The sequence below is a fragment of the Nothoprocta perdicaria genome, unplaced genomic scaffold, assembly GCF_003342845.1.
Source record: "Nothoprocta perdicaria isolate Ctin4 unplaced genomic scaffold, notPer1 scaffold_12, whole genome shotgun sequence".
NCBI classification, from domain to species: domain Eukaryota; kingdom Metazoa; phylum Chordata; class Aves; order Tinamiformes; family Tinamidae; genus Nothoprocta; species Nothoprocta perdicaria.
Window position 1 is genome coordinate 3,263,142 of NW_020454316.1, and position 22,378 is coordinate 3,285,519.

Sequence of the window (22,378 nt, forward strand, 5' to 3'; positions counted from 1 at the left end):
GCACGAGTCCCAGAGCAAGGAACCCAGAGCAAGGAATGTCTTGCACAGGAGCTGCCTGCCTGGAGGGCTGCCAGGCTGTTCTCCCCTCCCCTGCTAGCAGGGATCAGTCAGGAATTTCCTTTGGGAGATGCTCATCACCACACTTGCATCCTTCTCCGATACTGAGGCAGATTCCACAGGCTTCCCCTCTCCCCAGAGGGACCAGCTGAAGAATCTCACTCATCCCAGGCCCGGGTGAGCACCGGGAAAGCAGCGGCTTTCAGGCACCCAGGGCCTGAGGAAAAAGCTATTACTGACCTCTGCATGCTTTGGATTTCCTTCCCCTCTGCCAAGGTTACCTGCCAGATTTGCATCTATAACTGCATTTTCTTGCGTCATTGTTTCCAAGAGGGCAGAGCACACAGCAGCTTTCTCCTCCTGAAAGCACGAGCAGGTTAAACGCACTGATGCCAGGACACAGTAGGTACCAGAACTACCTATTTATACTCTAAGAGAAGCTGCTCCTTCCCTGTGATTCACACTGGGAACAGATCCCACTGGAAGCTATGACCTGAGTTTACAAATCCAAGTTTATGAAGTCCCCCCTCCCAGCTTTGGTTTGTTGTCCATGTCTGCCCCCCAGCCCTGGCTCTACTGAATGCAAAAGCCATCGGGAAGTGCAGGAAGCATTCAGGGAGGGAGAGAGAAAGACAGACACTTACAGGGAAGAGCAGTGTCCTGAGGAAGGTCAGTCTAACAGGAGGTGGGCTGTGCAGCCGTTCCGGTACCGCCTTGGCTGATCCCAGGGAATCCAGGGCTGTCGGACACCGTGTCACCGCAGGGACAGCGGTTGTTGCTCCAGCCTGAGGTGAGGATGCAGCTGCAAATATCCTTGGTTTGGTTAAGGAAAAGAGGAAGGAGAAGGGAAAAAAAAAAAAGCCTTTGGGTCACTGGGGTAAATCCCATCCTTAAAGGCTTCCAACTTTGGTAGCCAACTGCCACAGGGCAGTTACTGAGGGCCTAACACGGGCCTAAGGCCATAAAGGGGAAGGTTATCAGTCTTATTTAATCTGATAAAGTTTATATCCACATGCAGCAACATCAGACAACACGACTTGCTGTCGCCACTTGAAACACACTGTCAACGAGGACCAGAGCTCCAGCCTGTCAGGTACATGCTGGTTACTAGTCCCCAAACCTTGCTACCTGTGCTCTCTCAAGAGACTTCCACCTATTACAACAGAAAGGAGACACTGTTACTCATTTCTGGCTTCCAGCAGCCCTGACCCTACCAGGGTGCAGCGATTCACCAGTCAGGACATGGGACAGCAGACAAGGACTGGAGCATATGGAAGACACTGGGATCTCCAAACCACGTGCGCAACACGAGCAGGTCCAAGCGTTACAAAGGGCTTAAATTCAACATGATAAATGATCTCAGTTTAAGCAGGAGTCAGTAAATACTCTAAAGGGCAATTTTTCCCTAGGTATCACAGCCTTTGTTGCAACTGAAGACTTGTAAAATGTACATATTTACAGACCTGCATTGCTTACTAGTGTTTACTGCTAACCTTATTTGCTGAATTCATGCCAAGCCCCCAAGTATGTTGTTATCAGGAACGTTACCAGCTTTAGGCTGGAACCAGCAGACATCTGGCAGCTCCCGGGTGGCTCAGTTTGCCAGCAAAGCTCAGTGGGTTTATATTTACTTCAAGGCTTACATTTTACTCCGCAGTTTTGAGCTCCACAGCAAAGCTGATAGCAGCACCCGTAGCGGAAAAGATTCCGGTCCTTGGAATTTAGTTGTCAGCCAGAGCTTAAAGTTGAGAGACTAAATGAGATTTGAGTTCAGGGGGTTGCTCCGAAAGCCCTGGGTTCTGGAGAGGATGCCACAAGTCACTCCAGCCACATATCTAGGATAGTCCAGTATCTCTTTGTAAAAGACCCGTGGAGGGAAAAGGAAACAACCTGCATTGCTGCACAAAAGGCAAAACCAGGATCCTTCTGGCAAAGGAAAGCAGCACCCAAGTGCTTTCCTAATCACTTGCTCACTACCTGTTACCCAAAACTTCAGAGAAGGCACATTACAACCCTAAAAACAGACCGCAGCACTGCTCGGCCTTGGACAGGCCTAGCCAGGTCAGGATGGTTAAGGATTCACTCCAAGGAGAGCATCAAAAAGGTACTCTGATAAAAGACAAAATTAAAAAGCAAGCAAAAAAACCATGAGCAAGGTCATCCAACAGAAGAGAATACAGAAATTAACCTTCCAAAATAATTTATATTTACATCAGTGTTTGGAAAAGAAAATCCTGCCCCTTCACTACTAGAGCAATACACTCAGCCCCAGGCTGAAGAGAAGCAGGAAAATGAAAGGCGAGTTATGTCTTGCAGACAAAAAACTCAGGGCTGTTAAAGAGCAGGGCTGACACACTCTGAAGGCTCTGCAGTGCAGCCTGACAGAAAGGATACTGCCCTTGCTTTGAATAAAGTATATAAAAAAAATTATTGCTACTCTGGCATGGACATAAAATGATCTGTAGAAGAAAAAGTGCTTGTCACTTCTTTAAAAATACCCACAAGTGTAAAAGCTACTGCCACCTATAGACACCTAAGGACTAAAGGTACAAGCAAGCACATCTCCAGCAATGCCTCCTTCATTCTTTTTTTCCCTTCATTCATTTTTCCCTGATTTTCCTTCCTTGCTCAGGCACTTCCTATACTCCATATCCTTGTGCAGGGAAGGACTTCCAGTTTTCCAACTCAGCAAACAGAACACTCCCACAAATACAACATTCAGAAGGAATTTTAATTAACAAAATGGTCCAGGAAAGGGGAGGAAAAACCCAAAAAACAGGCCATTGCGTTTGAAAGGCTGCATGTCAGTCACTAGGTATGCCTGCAAGCCCATGCACAGGAAACCATTTGGACCTTTGTCAGTGCAGAACTAGTCTCAACCTCCAGAACCACTTCATGACTCCTTCCTTATATAAGCTAAATAATATATACATATATATAAAAAAAATACAAACTTGAGTCTGTTATAAAGTGGCTTCTCTTTCTCTCTCCCTCTCCTATGCTTGCTTGGCACATGAATGCATGCAAAGCTAGTAGGCTCGGAGGGCTGCACAAACAGCAGGTTTTGGCAACAAAAAAAACCCCACAGCTAAAATAGATAAGCAAGATTAAAAGCCACTGAATTGAAAATCATATATTTTTTTCCAATGGTATAGAATTAGGACTACAGCTACGACTTTTAAAACTTAAGAGTCTGTCATCCTCTCTCCCAGCTCATGTCAAAGTTCATAGCAGCATAACACGAGATTCCTCAAGAAACATCAAGCCAGTGTTCTCTGCTTCAGGAGTGAGTTCACAGGTCAAAGTTTAGTCCGTCCGAAGAATCATGGGGGGATGTTCGCTGTCTTCATCCAATCTAAGTGAGTTGGTTTCATCTTCCAGGCAAGCTCCACCCACAGCACCCAGGTCATCTGTATAGGCTGCAAGGAAAAGAGGAAAGTTGTGGAGGGATCAGCAGCGCAAACTGAAGCTCGAATCCAAGACAGTGCTTAATTCAAGCTGAAGAACAGAAGTTCCAGCAGCTTCACTGCCACATTTGCCTTCATCACCAACCACAGCTCTCCAGGCCCAAAGCAGTTTATGACCAAATGTTAGAATCCACATGTGCAGAATGGGTGTTTTTGTTCTCCCACCCAGCTACAAGAGCTGCAGCCGCAGCAGGGACGCTGCACGTGCAGACTGCACCTCCTCTGCAGCTGAGGCTGTGACTCAAGTGGCAGCTCTGCATGCACAGGCTCCATTCCCTTGGGGAACTCCAGCAGCAAATCCTTCTCTGCTCAATTCAGGAATTCAGCGAATCATGGTTAGAGGTCCCCGTTTCCACAGAGGAACCATGTGTGGGAGTACTAACCACAGCCCTGTAAAATAAGGGCTGTAGCTCAGATGCTTCCCACCAGGTCTGGGTGCAGAACGTTTGTATGAAGCAATTGCTTTAGCTACCTCAGAGATGTCTGGCAAATATTGCAGATATTGCAGTAATGAGTCACAAACAAAGTTCTACCCAGGAAGCAGCAAAGAGCACTCATCCAGCTAGATGAGGGGACTATCCGAAATGCTCTTTCCCTGCTGCTCACCAATGCGCCACGTCACATCGACAGCTAGGAAAAGCTCAGCGTTGAGACAGAAGAGCTCAAGCAGCCTTCCAGAACGAAGCAATGCACAGAGGAGCTATCCACCCCACTTGCAGCCTTCTTACCATGCCTGGTGGGTGAGGAAGGCACGTATGTACCTTTAGTCACGGCAGCGCTGTACGTCTGTGCTACCAACGGGCGGTCGTGGGAGGCGGACTCCAAGATCTCGTTCGCCGGCTCCATGCTGCCGTCCAGCCTACGAGCAAGGAGAGGTTACCTGGAGAGGGGACCCACCTGAGCACAGGGCAGCTTTAGCCAAGAGCTGCACAGGAGCATCTTGCTGCACACGGGGAATTCATGCACATTTACAGGCTACATGGGAAACCTTGTCCCTTCAGGAAGGGCAGCCATCGCTTCCCATCTCCTGCTCTGTGTATCACACCAGTCCAGAGGACTCTCAGGAAAGGCATTTCTGTGACTGCAGTTCATATTTAACACTGAAGACACATCAACCAAGCATTTACTTCTGGCATGGTATCAGGATCTAAATCCTAACAGCCGGTGCTAGGGAAAAATGGTTCAGACTGCATGTTTAAGACAAAGAACCTAAAAACATGCAAGCAAAAAAAAAAAAGGATTCCAATCAGCACTATTAGATTGTCTCTTGAGTTCAGCCCACAACAGAAGTAGTTGTTTCACGTTACTAGGAAAATCCTCCTAATACCTTCAGGTTTTAGGTATGAGACCATTTTGGAGATTAAGAACTTGATAAAAGCTTCCCTCTAAACACATATCACTTAATCCACAAGTGAGAGAGCAGGTCAAGCCTTGAAGAGTTCACACAAAAGTTCTCAGAGACCCCTTCTTGACCAATATTACACAGCTGACAGGACTTGCAAACCTGAATCATCAGCATGACTAGCATGAGTTATTGGCTTTAATTCTATGATTGATCATAAATGTAATCCAATTGTTACCCTGTCTGAACCCTCCAGACCTTAGTAAATGGCCAAGGCCTTATTATTATTTCCCTGAACCACTCTGCAGTACTGCTACAAAATAAAAATACATTGTTTGGCTGGTCTTATATGAGCAACGGAATTTATTAAAGATACCTGTAGAGAGAGAATACAGGTAATTCCATAGGTTAGACTTCCCTCTGTAAAAATCAAAATAATCCCTCTCATCTCTGTCACCCTTCATGTATTGATGAAGTGGATAACGTGTCAGACGTTACAAATTCTTGTCAAAGTAACTCAAAATGCAAAGTAAGAGGAAATAGGAGCATGCGGCTAACAGTGACTGACTCTTCACTGCAATCAGACAGTGCAAGGTTTCTGCTGGTAGAGCCATGCTTAGTGTAGTAGATAATAAGAAGAAAGATGCAGGAAATTCTGAAATTGCTCATTCATGATAAAGGTCTGAAAAAATAGTTTAAAGAAATGAGCTGTTCTAAGTTAGACTTTGGCAGCAAGGAAATAAATTTAAGAAGGAACTGGATGACAGTGCTCAGCTCACGTGAACTTACTTGTGCTGCTTCATTAGTGTGCACTCTCCTCCCTCTTGGGGGTCTAGGTTATACATGTAGAGATACCCATCAGCAGCTCCCACCAATAAACGAGGGATCTTCTGAATTCTAGGAGGGAAGAGAGACAGAGGGAGAGAAAAGAGAAATGAGGAACACAGATTTTACATCAGCAAAAAGCCTGCTCCCTCTGCCCTGTGTGGTTTCAAGCCGTTATTTTCCACAGTCTTTCTTCTAGGTAAGGAATACACAGACAGAGCACCTAGGAGGGAACTCTGTGCAAAGGTTTAAAGCATAACCTCTTGGTGGGGCTAATGGGATGCCAGCAGAATCACTCAACTCAGCTTGGGGCTTTAGTAGCTGTGTCAAACGGGCTCTGCCTCTGGTGAAGGCAGAATAAATTTAGTATTCATTTAGATTACGATGTCTAAGGCATTAGCTGTTATTTTAGAGAAAAAACTGTGAAATTGCCTTCAAAGACCAGCAGAATTAACAGATTCTGCATTTTAGCAGCATAAGATGCTACATTACTGCACGTAACTCAGAAATAGGTGCCACGAAAGCCTATGGGTGTGTTCTCAAAGCTCTTCTTTTGAATCTAAGACATTATCATCTTTAAACAGAGCTGAGAAATAGCTCAGTGCACATTCAAAAGTGATGCTCCTCCCCAGACTGAGATTAGTGCTCTTACACACTCCTTAAGCTGGAAGAGTCCTCGAAAGGACCACAGATAAACCAATGCTCTGCACGTTACCCTCTTTGGTGGGGATGAGGTAGGTGCTACAGGGCCAGCATTTCCCTAGCTCAATGCTGGCAGCCCCACAGGTGGCAAGGGCAGTTTCCATCTCTTTACTCACGTAGCAAGTGCGCAGATGTTTTTGTGTCCGCAGAAGGGCAGGCGGACCGTAGCAAAGGCTCTGCCCTGGTTGAACATTTCTGTGACTTGAGAGGGCAGATAACTTGTGGAGGCCATGAGCACTTTTCCAAAGTAGCCCGTCCAGGTTGTAGGCTCTTCCTGAGGTCTAGAGCACAGGAAGAGGCAAGGGGGAGGGAGGAGAGAAGAGAGTAACTCTGGCTTCACGTTAAAGAGGAAGGTGTAAGCAGTTGGAAACCTTTATTTCTGAATATGTTAAGCTGTTATTTTCTCTTTAGAAATAATTAATAATAAATAACTTAAGTCATATTCCATTCATGCTAAGGACACATCTGTGTCTTGCAATACCCTCAGTCTGTTGAAGTTGAATGTTTAAGTTGATGCTTTTATTCATAAACCTACATTTCGTAAGGCTTATTATACACAAGCAAGATCCATTGGAGTACTGTACCTCATCAGCAAGCTTTTTATTCATCTGTTTGTCACTAAGCCATTGTCTACAAAACCTTTCAGAGAAATTATAAATAAGAATGCCTCTTCAAATCTTAAAAACACCTAACAATCTGTTGCCTTTTAAATTCTCTACAGGCAGCTGGAAGGTACTGCTGAGGCAATTCTTCCCATATCAATGCGTGAAGAAACAAAACCAACTGAAAACGTTTAAATGCCTCTCATTCATCTGCCAAGGACATCCCATTTCCCTTTGGTAGAAAATACCTTTTTTATTCACTAGAACAGTGTGCAACTCAGCAGTAGATTCATAATTGACTTGCTATGCCCTTAATTTTAAAGTGTTCAAAGAAGTCTTTACACACTTTGGCGAACACATCCTGTCAAGTAAAATCAATTTTAAAAGCCTTTCTTGAATAATCTAAAGCACCTTTGAAACCTACTTTTCTTTCACAGTCTCAAGTTTGAAGATATGCACTGTTTCCGTGTTGCTGGATGCAGACAGAAACATGCCATCCATGCTGAAAGCCAACGAACAGATGCTCACACACCTAAGGGAGGAGAAAAGGAAAGAATTAAACAGAAAACATCCCCAAAAGATCGAGACCTTAGAACTGACATTCAAACAGCGCATCAACTGGTTTAAGAAGAAAGGTACTGTTAAGTAGCTCAAGATGCTTAAGCAGTAACATTAATTCTGCACATTGCTAGGCACAAGGCTCCCTGCACGTTCACTGCTAAGGAGTTTATGATGTTCACATAAACTGCAGTGTGAAAGCTGGAAAGACCCTCGTATCAGAGGCCGCAGGTCACTCGCAATTAAGTCAGCTCTGTATAATTAAGCACTTTCTCAATCACCACTGCTTTGGAAATAAGTAGACACTTTCTACAGTAAGCCTTACTATTCACAGACACCGTCTTAGGTCACTTTAAGAGCAGGGTCCCCATTAATGGCTTTCAGCTCCGACATACATTGGATACGGGATCACTCACTGAGTTGGAATCCAGGTTTGTCTCTGCAGTGAATCCAAAAGAATCGCACAGTTGCTACTACCATAAGCTACAGTATCATGTGACAGTGAGTTCTAGCGATCACTAGACGAAATCTTGCTAGCAAGAGAATGAAAACATCAGCTGTAGTAATTCTTCTTCACACCCCCTTTTTTCCTCAGGATGCCAACTCAACTGTAGAACATTCTGAAGATCTACTGCAAGGAAGAAGCCTTAAATAGTTATTTGAACTTTACCTCTTCACTCCTCTTCGGAATTCAAAGAGTTTCTGCCCCTCCGGAATGGAAAATACTCTGATCACTGTCCCCTGTAGAGAGAGGGATAAAGTCACCCCAAAACTCTCAAAATGTTTTTCTATTCAAGTATCTGCACTGTGCATTAGCTCTAGTGAAGAGTGGACACAACCTAAAATCAGTTTTGCTATAAACTTACACAGTTGGATCTACACCACACAAACGAAGTGTTTAGGGAAGTTATTCCTAGAACGTAACTGAAGAGCAGACAAATGACGTGCGAGGGCTACGGAGGCACCTTACCTTTTCTGATGCAGTGGCAAGTTTAGTACCAGTTGCGTCAAATGCCAAAGCAGCCAAGGGACTGTCATGAGCTGGGATCATATTAGCAGCTCTCTGTAGGAGGGAATCAATAGAACAGAACATTAGTATAGCACAGATGAAGAACTACATGCTCGCAGCTTAATCCTCTATATACAAGATGATTTACAGCAAATATAGGCCTTATTTTGTGGGCAACAGTTCCAGTATTTGTCTCAGTAACTCATAAAATAACAGTATAAAAGTTATCACTGAAGTGCGAATAGCAACAGAAAAACTGAAAGTACAGTACAGAAAAAGGCTAAAGATAAAATTCAAGCACAAGTTATTGTATTTCTACTCCATCTATATGCCTAGCTCCACTCATCAAGTATTTACATCTTATAGGTGGACTTCACAGAAAGTTGCCAAAGAACTGAGATGCAAACTGTAGAGCAGGAGCTAACTTTAGCGTCTAGAAATTCTTATTATTACTAGGTTATTGCATCTTTAAAAGTGGAAGCAGTATTCAGAGCCCCGTACCAGATTGATGGTGTCAAAGACCTGTACTTCTCCAATAGTTGCACTCCCTGGGTAAGCCAGGTAGCAGTTGTCATTGTTTATCGATAATGCGCACAGTCCTAGAGGAATAAGAAAAACAGTTTTAAAAAAAAAGTACTAAAACTTACGGAGCAGAGCTTTTGATTCTCTATGATTGAACAGTGCAAATATTAATCGAAATCATCCTCACTGAGTATTAAGAGGAACAGGAAAAAGGACAAATGATCTTAGGGTCAGCCCGCAACACATCCAAGAGTTGACTATGAAGACTACTGAAATTTAGCAGCAAGTAAAAAGCACCATAAAAGAGAGTAAAAGCTACAATAACTGATTAAGAGGGAGAATTTCCCAAGCTCACCATGACTCTGGAAGCACTAATCTGACATTTGCTTTTAACGGTAACAAATTCAGGCAATATCTAGCTTTTAAGGACTTTACCTTTCTGTACTAACGATTTATTACATCCACTCTAGGAAACAAGGATACCGGGAAGATGCAGCTCAGGGGATGGGCAGAATGTGCCATTTGTTCCAAATAATCTCACTCAGACTCAATGGGCACTACAACACTTGTGTACTTGTCACTGTCATTTGAAAATAGAATTAACAATGCTTTAGATCCCTCTAGGAAACAAGGCACAGAGTTAGGTTAAGGTCTAACAAAACACTTACCTGCGGGATTTGGAGGCGTCTCCCTGATCGTGTGTAATACCTTCATGTCTCGTATGTTGTGTATATAAAGAGACTCTTCCAGACATACTATCAGCCTCTAGACAAGGGAAAAACGACGAAATTCTAATATAAAACCAGAGTTTATATGAAGTTCAGCCCCCTAAAAAAATCCTATCCACTTGATAAGAATAAAAGAGTTTGATAGAAGATATATATTTCTCAACAAGACTTCAGCTGTGCAACATTATACTGGCCAGTGCACTTGACTCCCCAACAATCTACTACATTGATTTAAATGAGAATGATTCGTATCAAGTCAGCAATAATGAAATCTCCATTTAAAGCTATTTCACTGTCATTCTACACCTGCCTTCGTGTAGAGACTTGTCACAAGAAATATTAATACCTGACTTTTTGTCATCTCAAATGTCTATACACTTTCCAAACTATAACTGGAAAAGGAAAAGCTTCAAATAATGACTCTGTCACCAAAGGCAAAGGAAAATTGGCAGAGAAAGTGCTAGAGCAGTGACCCACAATCCATTCCCCCTATTTTCACCCATTCAAAATTACTACTCACCTGTCTATTGAGTTTCACAGCCAAGATGGTGTTGGAGTAGCTGTAGTTGCAAATCTCAGTCCCCTTCTTAAAGTGACAAACTTTCAGCTTGCGTGGAGCTTTAAGGCTAACTATGGCCACCAGACTACTGGAGAAGAGTCTCTCCACAATGCACACATCCTCTGTGTCAGCTGGAGCAACACAATAAGGGAGAAAAAACAGATTTCAGGGAAGACGCGGCACATCAACTGAAAAAATATTGTCCAGAAAACAGATATCCTGGTGCAACAGGTCACCTAAGTGAAGGTGGGATGCAGGATTTTTTTTCCTTTTTAAGCAAAAAGAGATACACGAGGGATGCTGCTTTACAAGGACCTTTTTCAGATCTCTTGCAAGTTTAAGCTTCTGAATACACTGTCTACTTATCTTCTACTGATCCGAGAGAAAGCTGCAAAATGACACAAGATTTTGCAATTTGATGACTTGGTGTTTTATAACCTTCTGATTATCTCTTCATATATCCTGCCAAAAAAACCTGCACTTCCCCAGATTTCTGCAATGCAGGGCACAAGAGGATTTTTGACGACAAACAACAAAGCAGTTCTGTGCAGATTCATGAAGAAAGAAGAATTTGAAGAAGGTGGCAAACTCATCCGCTCTAAAGCTGCTTCAACCTCTCATTAGTAGGTATACATACAGTGTATATATATATATGTGTCTATATGCACACATACATTTTAAACACACACCTTTTAACTAATATTCCCTACAGAAGCTTTGAAAACGAAACTCTGAAGCACATCATGTATGCACAGCCATAAACACATATATTTTTTTCAAATGTTTTATCAAACACTGAAGAGAGGAGGAAGAGTCAGTATTCAGAGCTTGTCCAAAACTGCAGTAGGGAGTAGAGTCCAGCAACACAATGCTTTCACAGCCCCCAATTATAGACTGCTATGACACTAAGGTGGTAGGAGTTCAAGGACCATCATCAATTACTATTGATTACTATTAGTATCAATTAGTATTTTTTCCAGAGAGGCTTTGAAAACGCAGTTCTCATTTTTTTGCAACTGGGATAGCATGTTTTAGCAATAATTGTTTTCAAGTTGTTCTCCATTTTTCTTGGTGCCATAAATACCACATGAAAAGAGACACAGGACCGTATTCCCTGAAGCAGTCTAGTAACATAATCTATATTGTAGAAAGTTTAATGATATTTTATCAGATTTCCATCTTCTCCAGAGCCCTTTATAATCTCACAAGGGTCAGAAGACCAGTATGACGAGACCCAAAACACTGTCCAACTGCTCCCTGTTCCTGCAGGGGGAGGAGTTGCTTCCTTCCCCATGCAAGAAATGCCACAGCTGCTTTTTTTCCTTCCTCTCCTAGTGCTGGCAGGAGAACAGGTATTTTAGAGCAGAAACAGCAGCAAAATTTAGACGGAAAGAGTGTTGCACTGCACTGAGGCAAGTTAGCCAGCACAGAGGGCATGCAGGGAAGAGCACTGTTAAGAATTAAGCAGGCACAGAAGCCTGAAGAAAAGCTTTTAGAGAAGATTCTTAGAGAACTAAAAAAAATTTCCTCCATCTTGAAAGAAGAGTTATATTACAATGCAGACCACATGTTTAGAGAAAAGCTTTGCGAGGGGCTTTTAATCAAATTCACGTTAAAAATAAGGGATGTATCTCTATTCATTTGTTTTTCCATAAGAGGAACAAATGAGTGATAAAATCTATTCAGAGCTGCCAAGTCATGTATGCTTTCTATGAGAAGTCATCCAAGTAAAGTGCCTGGCTATACTGCACATCTTATGCCCAGCTGACCTGAATTAATCACATTTTTAGAAGCACTAATCAAGTCCTACAGTTATGTGGTTCATCTTTTTTCTTTTCTTTCCTATTTATTTGTATACGACTCTTTACGCCTCTACAAGAGAGAATTAACAACAACTTCTCATTGAAAGTACAGCCTAAACAAAGCAACAAAATGATTTAAGAATCAGCAAGGGGGCAACAAGCAAACACGTAACAAGATTACAGCTTTATAAACATAAGCAGGCAGCATCACAGACAAGGGCTGGTTAGAACCAGCTAGATAATGATCAGCTGTGCTTTTATTCAGTTTTAATCCAAGAACAAAGCAGGCTACAAGCATTCATAATGCCTTAGAGCATCCTCTGCTATAATACTTATTTCTAGAGGGGGATCAAGTGAGCAGGGAGGTGGATGATTTTTACAGAGTCACGGTGATGACAACAGACAGAGAAGCCTTCCTTTATTTCCAGTCAGGCTGTCAAACAAAAGGACAGCTACAACATGTTCCTGAGTTCACTTTAGACAGCAACGTAAGAACCTGCAGGTCAATCTTACTGAGGGGGAAAAAAAAAAGATTAATAAAAAACTTCTGAAAGAGCATTCATCTAAAATAACACGTAGCTTTTAGAACCACTTATCAACTAAACCGGGTTGAGGGAAAAGAGAAAGCCTCAGAAATTCCTAATGGGCCAGAGGTACCCAGCAGGCATGAAGTCCTCTACCTCCGTATCAAAACTATGGCATTAAACAGGCCTTGTTTTCAGCCCCAAGACTCAAAAATTATTTAACAAGTTTAACAATTCAACACAGAAAAAATAAATCTGTCTCAGATGTGCTGTAGCAACTGCATTTCCTACGAGAAGTCAGGATGACTTACACAGCTCAAGATACTCATTTTCTACTGAAAGTTATCTTGCATTCTGTGCTCTTCATTTACAGTCCTAATGCCCATAGAAGTTTTCCAATATGAAAAAGTTAATAAATAAAACCTAGAACAATTCCATCACAAGACTGGAATCAGCAGATTAAATTTAATCCCAGCTACTTGAACAGTCTGTCACAAAACTGAGCATGGCTCTTTAATCTGTACCTTATGTTTCAAGAACTACCTTAGAAAAAACAGCTCTGCAAAGTCTCTGTCTCTCTCAGTATGTTTATTCAGAATATCATATCACAGGAACCATTTTTGTTGAAGTTTTATGAGTCGGATGAGGCCAGATACCCTAAGTGCCCAGGATACTACAGAAGTCAAGTGTCTTTATTAACCAGTACAACCAGATCGTGACTCAATGGACAGGTGATGTAGCTGCAACACCTCAATGAGGCTGACTGCAGGTGCCTAGTTTGAACTTCCTAATTACTTCTCCATTGGCTGGATACCTATGGGACAGTCTGATTCTGTAACAGGGGATCTGACTCACACTGTTTTCAAAACGAGGATGCCACAAGGTCAGGTCACTTGGGGAACAGAGTCTAAAGACAACTCTTGTAGCATGATACAGTTGGACTCTGCTACAAACCCTGGCATTATAATCACTGGTACTACCCATTCACATTGAGTTTATAGGAAAGTGAAGATACTCACGCACAGAATTCATGGTTAACATCTCAAAAAAGAGAGGAGGAAAAAAAACTCCTGGAAAAACAGGGGATAACACTTCTTCCCTAAGCCTCCTCCCTCTCCATTTCACATCCTATTCAATTGTGATCAGTAATGGAAGAATTACAGGAAATCAGATTATTCCCCTTCTAGAAAGGAAAACTTTCAGCTATGATGATTAAAAACACTTTTCTATCAGCAAGAAGAATAAAAATTAAACAGAGTTAATAACCAAGGCGTCAGTTTTGCTAGTAAATGTGTGTTAGTGGTCGCCTGCCCCAAAAGTCAGGATAAAGATATAGAACACTCTCCTGAACCACTGCTTTTTGTGGTGTTCAGTTGCTAACCTGACTATGGGCAAGAAAAGTCACCAAAGCAAATACACCTTCTCACAGTTATTACCAGATTTCACAGCATGCCACCTAAGTTTGAATACATAACATGGATATGTGATTTTACCCTGCCAGCAAGCAACTGTACTGTATTTGTGTGATGAATTATCATAAACTTAAGGTTCCTCTTAAGGGACTCTCAAACAACCTGCGAAAAAATAAAACATGTCTTATTCTTCCTGAATTAGGTCAATTGAAGGAATAATTAAAAAAAAAAGTATATACTCACTGCATTCATAGATTTGCTCTAATTTGTCCACAGAAGAAAGAGAGAAGAATTTGTAGCCCGACTTACTGCCAACAGCAAGGGACCTGGAAAAGAAACAAGACAATGAGGAACAGAAGTAAAATCTACTATAAATTACCCTTGGACAAATCCCTACCCTTTTCAAAAACTCTTGTTGGGGTAACCTAGCAGAAACAGCAAACAACAACAAAAACAACAAAAATAAACAAGACATAGACAAGTCATCCCAAGTTGGAAACGCCAAAGAGATTCAGAGTTGCCCCAAAAGTGAAATGAATTCACAGCTTTAGTCAACCACCCAATTCTTACTGACAGGTTCTCCTTAGCATTCCATTTACAATGCAATTATATCATTAGCTATCATGAAAGATGACTTAAAAGAAACTCCCTTTAACCAGTGATTTGCTGAGGATTTCATGTTGCAACATTTCCCAACCATCCCAAAATAGTTTTCAAGTTAAGAAATAAAATGGAATTAAAAGAATGCCAGCTCTTTTTCCTCTAGCTTTATCTCATGACATTCATGAATCTCAAACATTCACGGCAAATCTTCTATCAAGGCTTTCTCTCAAAAGTACTGGTCTGATGTTAAACATTTCAGCATTAGTAGAACATTAAAAAACTCCCAACAAACCATTCTTTACTCTATCACTCAATTGTAACACTTAGTTCATGGATCATTTAATTGCTTTTGCTTTTCCAGTTTGAGACAGGAAAACCTTTAGGCTTGTCTTGCAGATTTTCTTGGTACATGAAAGCAGCAGAAGAGGGCACATAATTTATTACCTTTCCCCTGCTGAAGATCATTTTAAATTGCAGAAAAAGACGACAATGAAGAGAAGTGTAATACTACGCTTTTACTTCTTGTATTTGCCAGGAACATATAAATCCTTTGTAATTAGTTTCAATAAGCTGTATTTTTATGTGCTAAGCTATATACCAAGTCATGCAGTACAAGGCTCAAGGCAAATGCGGTCAGTGACCCTGCCACAGTGCCCTCCTGAACCCAGTAAGATGAGTCACTAGTTCAGATGCACTGACAACCAGTTCTGCAATCAGAACATAATGCAGATTCCTCCATTTCTTTCCATATTCACTCTCCTCGCTCCAGCAGGGAGCCTTCTGCAACTCGGAGGTTCTCCTAAGAGGAAGAGCTGTTACTAATGTGTCTCCCTGAAATTAAAATTTCAAGCTGGAAGGAGAACTGCTGTGCTTCTTCTAGAAATAAAGATTATAGTGTAGCATATCTGGCCCAGCTTGATTAAGAAATGGTGCTTAAGAAGATTTAAATGCTCAAATTAAAATATGCATCATCTAGGCAGGAAGAATTAGCCTCTCCAGAGTCAACAGCCCTGATACAGCAGAGCAGGCTTGAAGATGGAGGAGCAACTGTGAAAAACAAATTCCACTGCTACCCAAACACCCCAAAATATTTAATTTTGTTTAAGGCAAAATTGATAAGCTCAACATACTGTATGTAATGAGTTGCCAAGAACTAACTTATTCTCTGCAAGTTTTTCAACAACTCAAAATCCAAATGCTGTGAAATATGAATCCAATTTAGAAAAGAAAAAGGCATGAGCTAGCTCTTCTTAGATCATCTCCTGCTTCCCTCGAAAGAAAGCTGCCTGCAGAATGACATTAAAACTGTCACTTCAAAGGTAAACAAGCACTCCTCCGAGTTAAAAATAAGTAGAGTCACAAGGCTCCTTGCAATATAAACATTCTACAAAAGACACAGGACGGTTTCCTCACGGAGAATTCCACATTGCCTAGTAATACACTAACAAATAGCCAATTGCTGCACTGCATTTACAGCTTCAAATACACAATATTAATGTTTCACTCTTCTAGTGACAGAGTCCTTGGAAACAGAAAGGAATCCCCATTTTTTTTTTCCTACTGACTACTATACTTCATTTAACTGAGCTTTAAACAAGAAATTACTAAAGAAATTCCTTGTTTTGATAATAATCAGGCAGAGTAATAACCAAAAGGAGAAAGCTTCAAACTGCTCTCTCCGTCCACTGCAACCGATTAATTTTTCTTTCTGCATTAAGATGAGGAGGTAGTCAGAAAATGCCTTCTGGATAGGCACTGCTTCATGAGCTATATAAGCATCATTAAACTTGTTTCTGAATACAAGCATAACAGCAAAACTAACCAATTCTATTCAAAAATATCATTTTTGGTTCTCCAGCTTAAGTGCTCTCAAATTACTTGCTAGACAATTGTAAAGGGCTTTGTATATGTTGAAAGAGAATCCACAGGGCTAAGTTATACTGCTATAACCATAATGATCTAAATTTGTCATCTCCCCTCTGATATTACATTTAAGTCCTTAAAATACCTGACAATTTCAAATGACCAAAACCTACAGCACTGTCTGAGTATCTAGCTGAAATTACCTCTTCTCCTAAAAATGTGCAACCATACGGGGAGAAATAGGATCAATATTCCAATCAGTCACCACTCAAACTGACAGTGAGCAACAAGACAAAACTGAAGCGTAGCAGAAGTCCCTTTTACAGTGCACGTGTTATGCTTTATTACCACCAATTTTCAGATGCTGATGAGAGACTGAAATGGAAAATAAAATCAATGCCTAAAAACAATTACCATTTGTCTTTCTAACATTATGCTATATACATGTGGTTTTAGCCCTGTTAGGGGTAGCCTCTATTGCAAGCTCTTTATAGTGCAGATTTGGAGCTATTTCATCATCAGTTGCCTACTCAACACAAAATTACCACTATATTCATGATTTACGAATCTGTGTTTACTCACTTTTTTTTTTTTTCCTAAAGACAATACTGTGGGGTCTGATCCAAGACTACATAAATCTGGAGAGCAATTTTAAGAGAAGCCATCATAAATAAAGGTAACCGCATCAAGCAAATCATGTTTCGAGATATTTCACACACTCATTTCAAGATGCTGACATTGACTGTTAAGTGCACTCACCCAGAGTAAGAAATCACTCAATTCAATCTCTGTGGCTGTTTTAAAACAAGTTTTTTCAGATGAGGGAGAAACTGGTATGGGTTTTCTTTTGCTTCCTTAATATAAATACCAAAAGGAAGAAAACCAGTTTTTCCTTTCCATATCATAAAAGACTTTATTAATCAGAAAGATTCTAAGGGCAATCCTTTCAAAGATTAAAATCAATTGCATCTGCTGAATAGACATGATTTGAGAAGGGATTAATATTTTAACTGGCTAATTAAACCTGCTTTCATGAGGATACAGTCTCATTACACTAACGCTCTGTCCCATTTCAAAGCAACTTTCTAGAGAAAAAAAACAGTGAACAAAAGCTTATAAGGAACAAAGAAAGAAAAAGAGCAAAGCAATGAAATGCCTCAAGAACAGAAAAAAAAATATTTTAAAAGCTTCTTTGCTTTATTTTCCCCTCTCCTAAATGCACAGTGAAAACAGAGTCTGAGCATCTTGCAGACATGTCTGAAATACAAATATTCTTGACCTTCCTTTAGACAAGAGACAAATAGAAAAATTCTACTCTGTTTAACATTTACCACTACCACTCCAAAGAACTACAGATTTTCCACCATCTTGCATTAAAAAGAAATATATATGCATATATATAAACTCAAAAAAAATGGACAGAGAATCATGTTCCATACATAAATGAGAGCAGAGAATGAACAGGATGTTGTCAAAAGATGTATCAATGTTTTCATTAGAAGTTCAAATTCAAGGTTTTATGTTGTACATTAGTCAGGAGTCTTTTGAAAACTGCAGTGATTGTTCTGCTACCCAGTACTGTCACTTTTAATAAAGAACAGCAGCAACAAGAAAAAAAAACAGCAAATAAAACCTCTCTAGAAACTAAACTTCTGTAATTTCTCAAGTAGGATGCTTATTTTCTTAAACAGAACCTGTAGGCAGGCCGTTTAAGTCAACCAAGAGGAGTTTTCCAGTGGCATTTCTCTAGAAATATTTGTGTAGAATTTAAAGATTAAAAGTCCTACCTATTTAATATCTATAGATAAACTAAGCTCTTAACAGTATCTAACTTTCTAACCAAAGCATAATTCTATTATGAATGTAACCAGCAATCACAGTTACATTTATGAAAAAGTTAAATTCATCTCACGGAAACTCATATGAACTTTTAAACCCTCAATGTCAGTGCGTAACAGAACAGTTCTCCCAAACGCAGCACAAACTACTCTTGGCTTAAAATGGTACGTGTTACCGAAAGAAAACAGCTAAGGATTTGTAGCTGCTACTGTGTACTTGCACCAGGATCACCTACAAGCTTCAAATGCACAGTTTTCCAGGACACCTGAATTCTGATCAGTTACTTCACTTTTATTTACAGCCTCTTAGTCAGAAAACGCCAGTCATGCTCCATTGTGCAATGATTCACGTGGGAGAAGGGCTAGGGCCCAAACAAGCAAATTCTCATCTTCTGAAAATGGCCTTCTCTGTGTTTTACTTAATAAGAATGCAGTATATCAAAGGGAACCCACAAACCAACCGCTTCTGCTGCGTTATAGACAGGGTATTTTTCAAAGAGTGTCAGTCTCAGCCAGTAATCTAAAAGTCTAATGCAAATCAAACTTTGGACAACATGAAATAAAGAAGCAAGACAGTGTCTTGGAACAGTATCTATGTCATTGCAAGTTAATGCCAGCATTTACAGATGAACACTAAAAACTAGCAGGTCTGGAATAAAAAAAAAAAAGTAAAGAGGATACTGGCTTTTCTCCCAAAGAATTGCAATAACTGAGAAAACTTACAGTAATTTGTACATTGAGAGCATTTTTCCAACTATCAACAGATCAACTTCCCAAGACTATAAAACAGTAATTTATTACTAAATCTTTGTAAAGCTCAGAAAAGGTTAGGCAAGGCCTTTTTTTCCAGCAACAAGTTCCAGCTGTCCCTTCCACAAGGCTATTGGGACTGCTATCTAGGTAAGGACGATGCATTTGAACATGACTGGAGCTGGCACCTTGCTGAGGGCGAAGCTTTAAATGTAGCAGCAACACAACCATGTTGCTTATCTTTGTTTTGTCTGTCAGGAATCTTTCCAAAAGCAAACCTTAAACCACTATGTGAATTCTACTGATTAGGAGGATGCAGGTAGAGCTGGCTTCTCATATATTGACTGAAAAAAAACCAAGCATTTGTTCACCTTGTCTCAGAGATGAGAAAAAAAAAAAAAGATTCTATTTACTTCCAGTGTTGAAAATAAGCACACTTTTTGAGACTCATCATAGGAAAAGGTAATTCCTATCTAACAAGAGTTGCTCTCGCCTATTTTCACCTAGCAAACTGTGATTTTTCCAGACAGCTATAACATGCTAATAGACCCAGATGGCTGATTTTATTTCTCCATTCAAACAAGGAACTCAAACCACATGCAGGTGGAATAAAAAGTCAGAAAGCCTGTACTTCAAACAACTTTTATAACTCAAATACTCAGTTTAGGAACTAGAATACAACTTGTTTTTCTGGTCATAACACATGGGACAAGCGTTTTAGTAAGAAACTGCTCTCTAGGATGTCTGTAAGACTGTTTCACACTTCTTGAACAGCTTTCTTTCAAGATACTTTATCAGGAAGAAGAGACACTTAGTGCACATCATCCCCCATCCACTTCTCTCAATGGGAAATTACCTTTTACATATTCTTCTGATTTTGAGACAAAAAAAGGCACTTTTCTCATACAGCTTCCATAAGGGATAACTGAAAACCAGAAAGATGTCAGGAAGGCAAAAAAAAGACTTAGCAGTCCAAGATTTTGAATTACAAATACCATATAGAGGCTAGGGCTGGACTGCATAAAATATAGTTGCATCATCAGAAAAAAGTTTCCTGTCCGACATTTTCAGCGTGGTTGCTGTTTATTTTAAATCTCCCCACACAGTGAATTCAGAATGCTGAAAGCAAAATGAAGCTACAACTTTTTTTTTTTTTTAACATATTTATGAAATAAATGTGGGAAGTAGCATCAGTCTTTTTCCTTCTTTTCTCTTCAGTTTCAAGTCAGTTTTCAAGACTGCAACTACCTTGTTCAAAATAAATACACTCTTGTCTTGTGACTACTCTGCGATATTTAAATGTATTCAGTTTTCCACAACTGAAAACAGGTACTAGCTATAATCAAGCAGACAGTGCAAAGTTTTTAAATCATTAAGTTGGGCAGCACAGTTTAACTTCAAGAAGCTAGGTAATGGTTTTTACCAATGCCAACAGACAGAAGTGACAATTTTACAGTTATTATGACTTCTTTTATATATTAATAGATAAAACAGGATGGCATCCAAGCAGAGCATGGGCATGTAAGTTAATGACAGAGCGAGCTCTATACAACAGTCAATAAAAAGTGTGAAAAGCAGCTGCAAAAGTCTTTGGCTTCAATCAACAGAACAGACTGATAATGACTTACTTACAAATGCGTAGAAGAAATTTCTTTCAATGTCATATATCATAAGCTATTGACTTAAGAGTTTTTTTTTTTTAAATACTTTTTTCACTTATTTACTCCTGTCTCAAGTCTATTTAGCCCCACTTGTTCTTTCCACCCCGGAACCCCCATCATAACCTACAAAAAGCAAATACAGCTTTTCCTTCTGTGATGCAAGAGATGGGGCCTCTCTCCTCAATTTTAGCAGTCACCACAAGCAATCTTCTTGCCTTCACAATTTCCATACACTACAATATATGCTGAAAAGAAAGCCAAAGCTATTATGAGAACAAGTCGCTATTGCTTATATAAAGCTAACAAATAAGTTGTTAGAATCCCCCTCCCACCAAATCCACAAGTGGATTACACTCTGTGATCCCAGTCTGAGATCATTTCCTCTTACTCACTTCCTAAAGCAAAACTGTTCCTTCTTGCTCATGTATAAGTTCCTTTAGGTTATTCCCACCAGTCTCACCTCTTAAGTATTCAAAACAGTCCCATCTTCCATTAAGGATACTTGACCGATCCAGTTCTTACTACCAGCCCTTTTTAAATAGAAAATATTGCTCTACAATGCCCCATGTAAAAGTTAACATGCCCTAATCTAAATATCCTGCAGCAATTTGGTAATAGAGGCATGGCATGAACCAGCTCTTTCTAGAACTGAAACAAACTATGAAAGTAACTACAGTCTCAAGGGCTGCAATTCCCTCCATACAAGAGGACTCTTTGGAAAGAAACAAAGCCAAGAAGAAGGATATGTTCACAGAAATACCACTAAGCCTATGGCATACTGGTTCACCGCAGGCAGCAGGCAAAGCCAAAAGAAAGATTTAAACAAAGAAGAGAGCTGGAAGAAGCTAAAGACTAAGGCTCGGCAGCTCCAGAAAGAGCCGGGCCCTGGTATTACCTCAGCCTGCTCTAAAGGGACAGCCACTATCAGGAAACAACAGCAATCCCTCATCCCACTCCCAAGACAAGAGAGGGGGATATTTCACAGAGAAAAGGAAGGAGAAGCTCCCTGGGGAGGGGGGCACCATGCTGGGAGCTACAGCTCAGGGAACCATTAGCCCCAACACTCTGCTGGGCTCCCGCTGGGGGGCACCCTGGCTCCCCACCTAACCTGGAGGGTGTCACCACCACAGCCCATGGCACCTTCAGGGGTCCTGAGAGGAGAAGAAGGATGCCCTCTACAACAAGGGGGACCCCACCCCTCCTTCCCCCAGAGGGCCGAGCCCCCTCAGCTCCCGCCGTTAACCACCAAGCCCCCGAGCGAGCTCCCCCAAGCCGCCTCATCCCCCCCTTACGTGTTGTCCTGGTTGAAGTTGGCGAAGAGCAGCTGCCCGTTGCCGGCTTCGCCGCTCTGGCTGGCCAAGTTCATGGCGGCGCGGGCCTCGCCACCCCCGGCCGGCGGGGGCAGGCACACGGGGCAGGGGGACACCCGCAGCAGGCGGCTCGGCTTCGGCGCCGGTTTCAGCCCCGGCGGCTGCGGCTCCGGGCCCCGCCGCGCGGCCGCGGCCTCCTCATGCCCGCGCCTTGTTTACGCCCCGCGCAGCGGCGCGGCCCCCC

The 22,378-nt window shown here is 41.3% G+C and overlaps 1 protein-coding gene across 2 annotated transcripts; it reads right to left on the minus strand.

The window, feature by feature from the left end:
- Positions 1–3,035: 3,035 nt before the first annotated feature.
- Positions 3,036–22,238, minus strand: WIPI2 (WD repeat domain, phosphoinositide interacting 2). 2 transcript variants are annotated; one of them, XM_026053873.1, is made up of 12 exons: positions 22,117–22,238; positions 14,353–14,435; positions 10,333–10,502; positions 9,753–9,849; positions 9,064–9,161; positions 8,524–8,616; positions 8,224–8,294; positions 7,420–7,527; positions 6,510–6,674; positions 5,656–5,763; positions 4,286–4,383; positions 3,036–3,476 (listed from the first exon to the last, which is right to left on the minus strand). In XM_026053873.1, exons 1-12 carry the CDS (start codon positions 22,188–22,190, stop codon positions 3,364–3,366), a joined length of 1,278 nt encoding a protein of 425 aa, XP_025909658.1. In that variant the 5' UTR covers positions 22,191–22,238; the 3' UTR covers positions 3,036–3,363. The 2 variants fall into 2 exon arrangements, with proteins under 2 accessions (XP_025909658.1, XP_025909657.1); XM_026053872.1 differs by having other exon boundaries at positions 4,253–4,383.
- Between the last annotated feature and the right edge of the window lie 140 nt (positions 22,239–22,378).

What these genes read in the sequence shown, in the direction of transcription:
- WIPI2 (XM_026053872.1), bottom strand. Translation starts at nt 22,190, where the DNA reads ATGAACTTGGCCAGCCAGAGCGGCGAAGCCGGCAACGGGCAGCTGCTC. An exon ending in AGAGCAAATCTATGAATGCA is followed by an intron (nt 10,503 to 14,352) that starts GTGAGTATATAC and finishes GTGTTGCTCCAG; the next exon opens with CTGACACAGAGGATGTGTGC. An exon ending in CTGTGAAACTCAATAGACAG is followed by an intron (nt 9,850 to 10,332) that starts GTGAGTAGTAAT and finishes TCCCTTGTCTAG; the next exon opens with AGGCTGATAGTATGTCTGGA.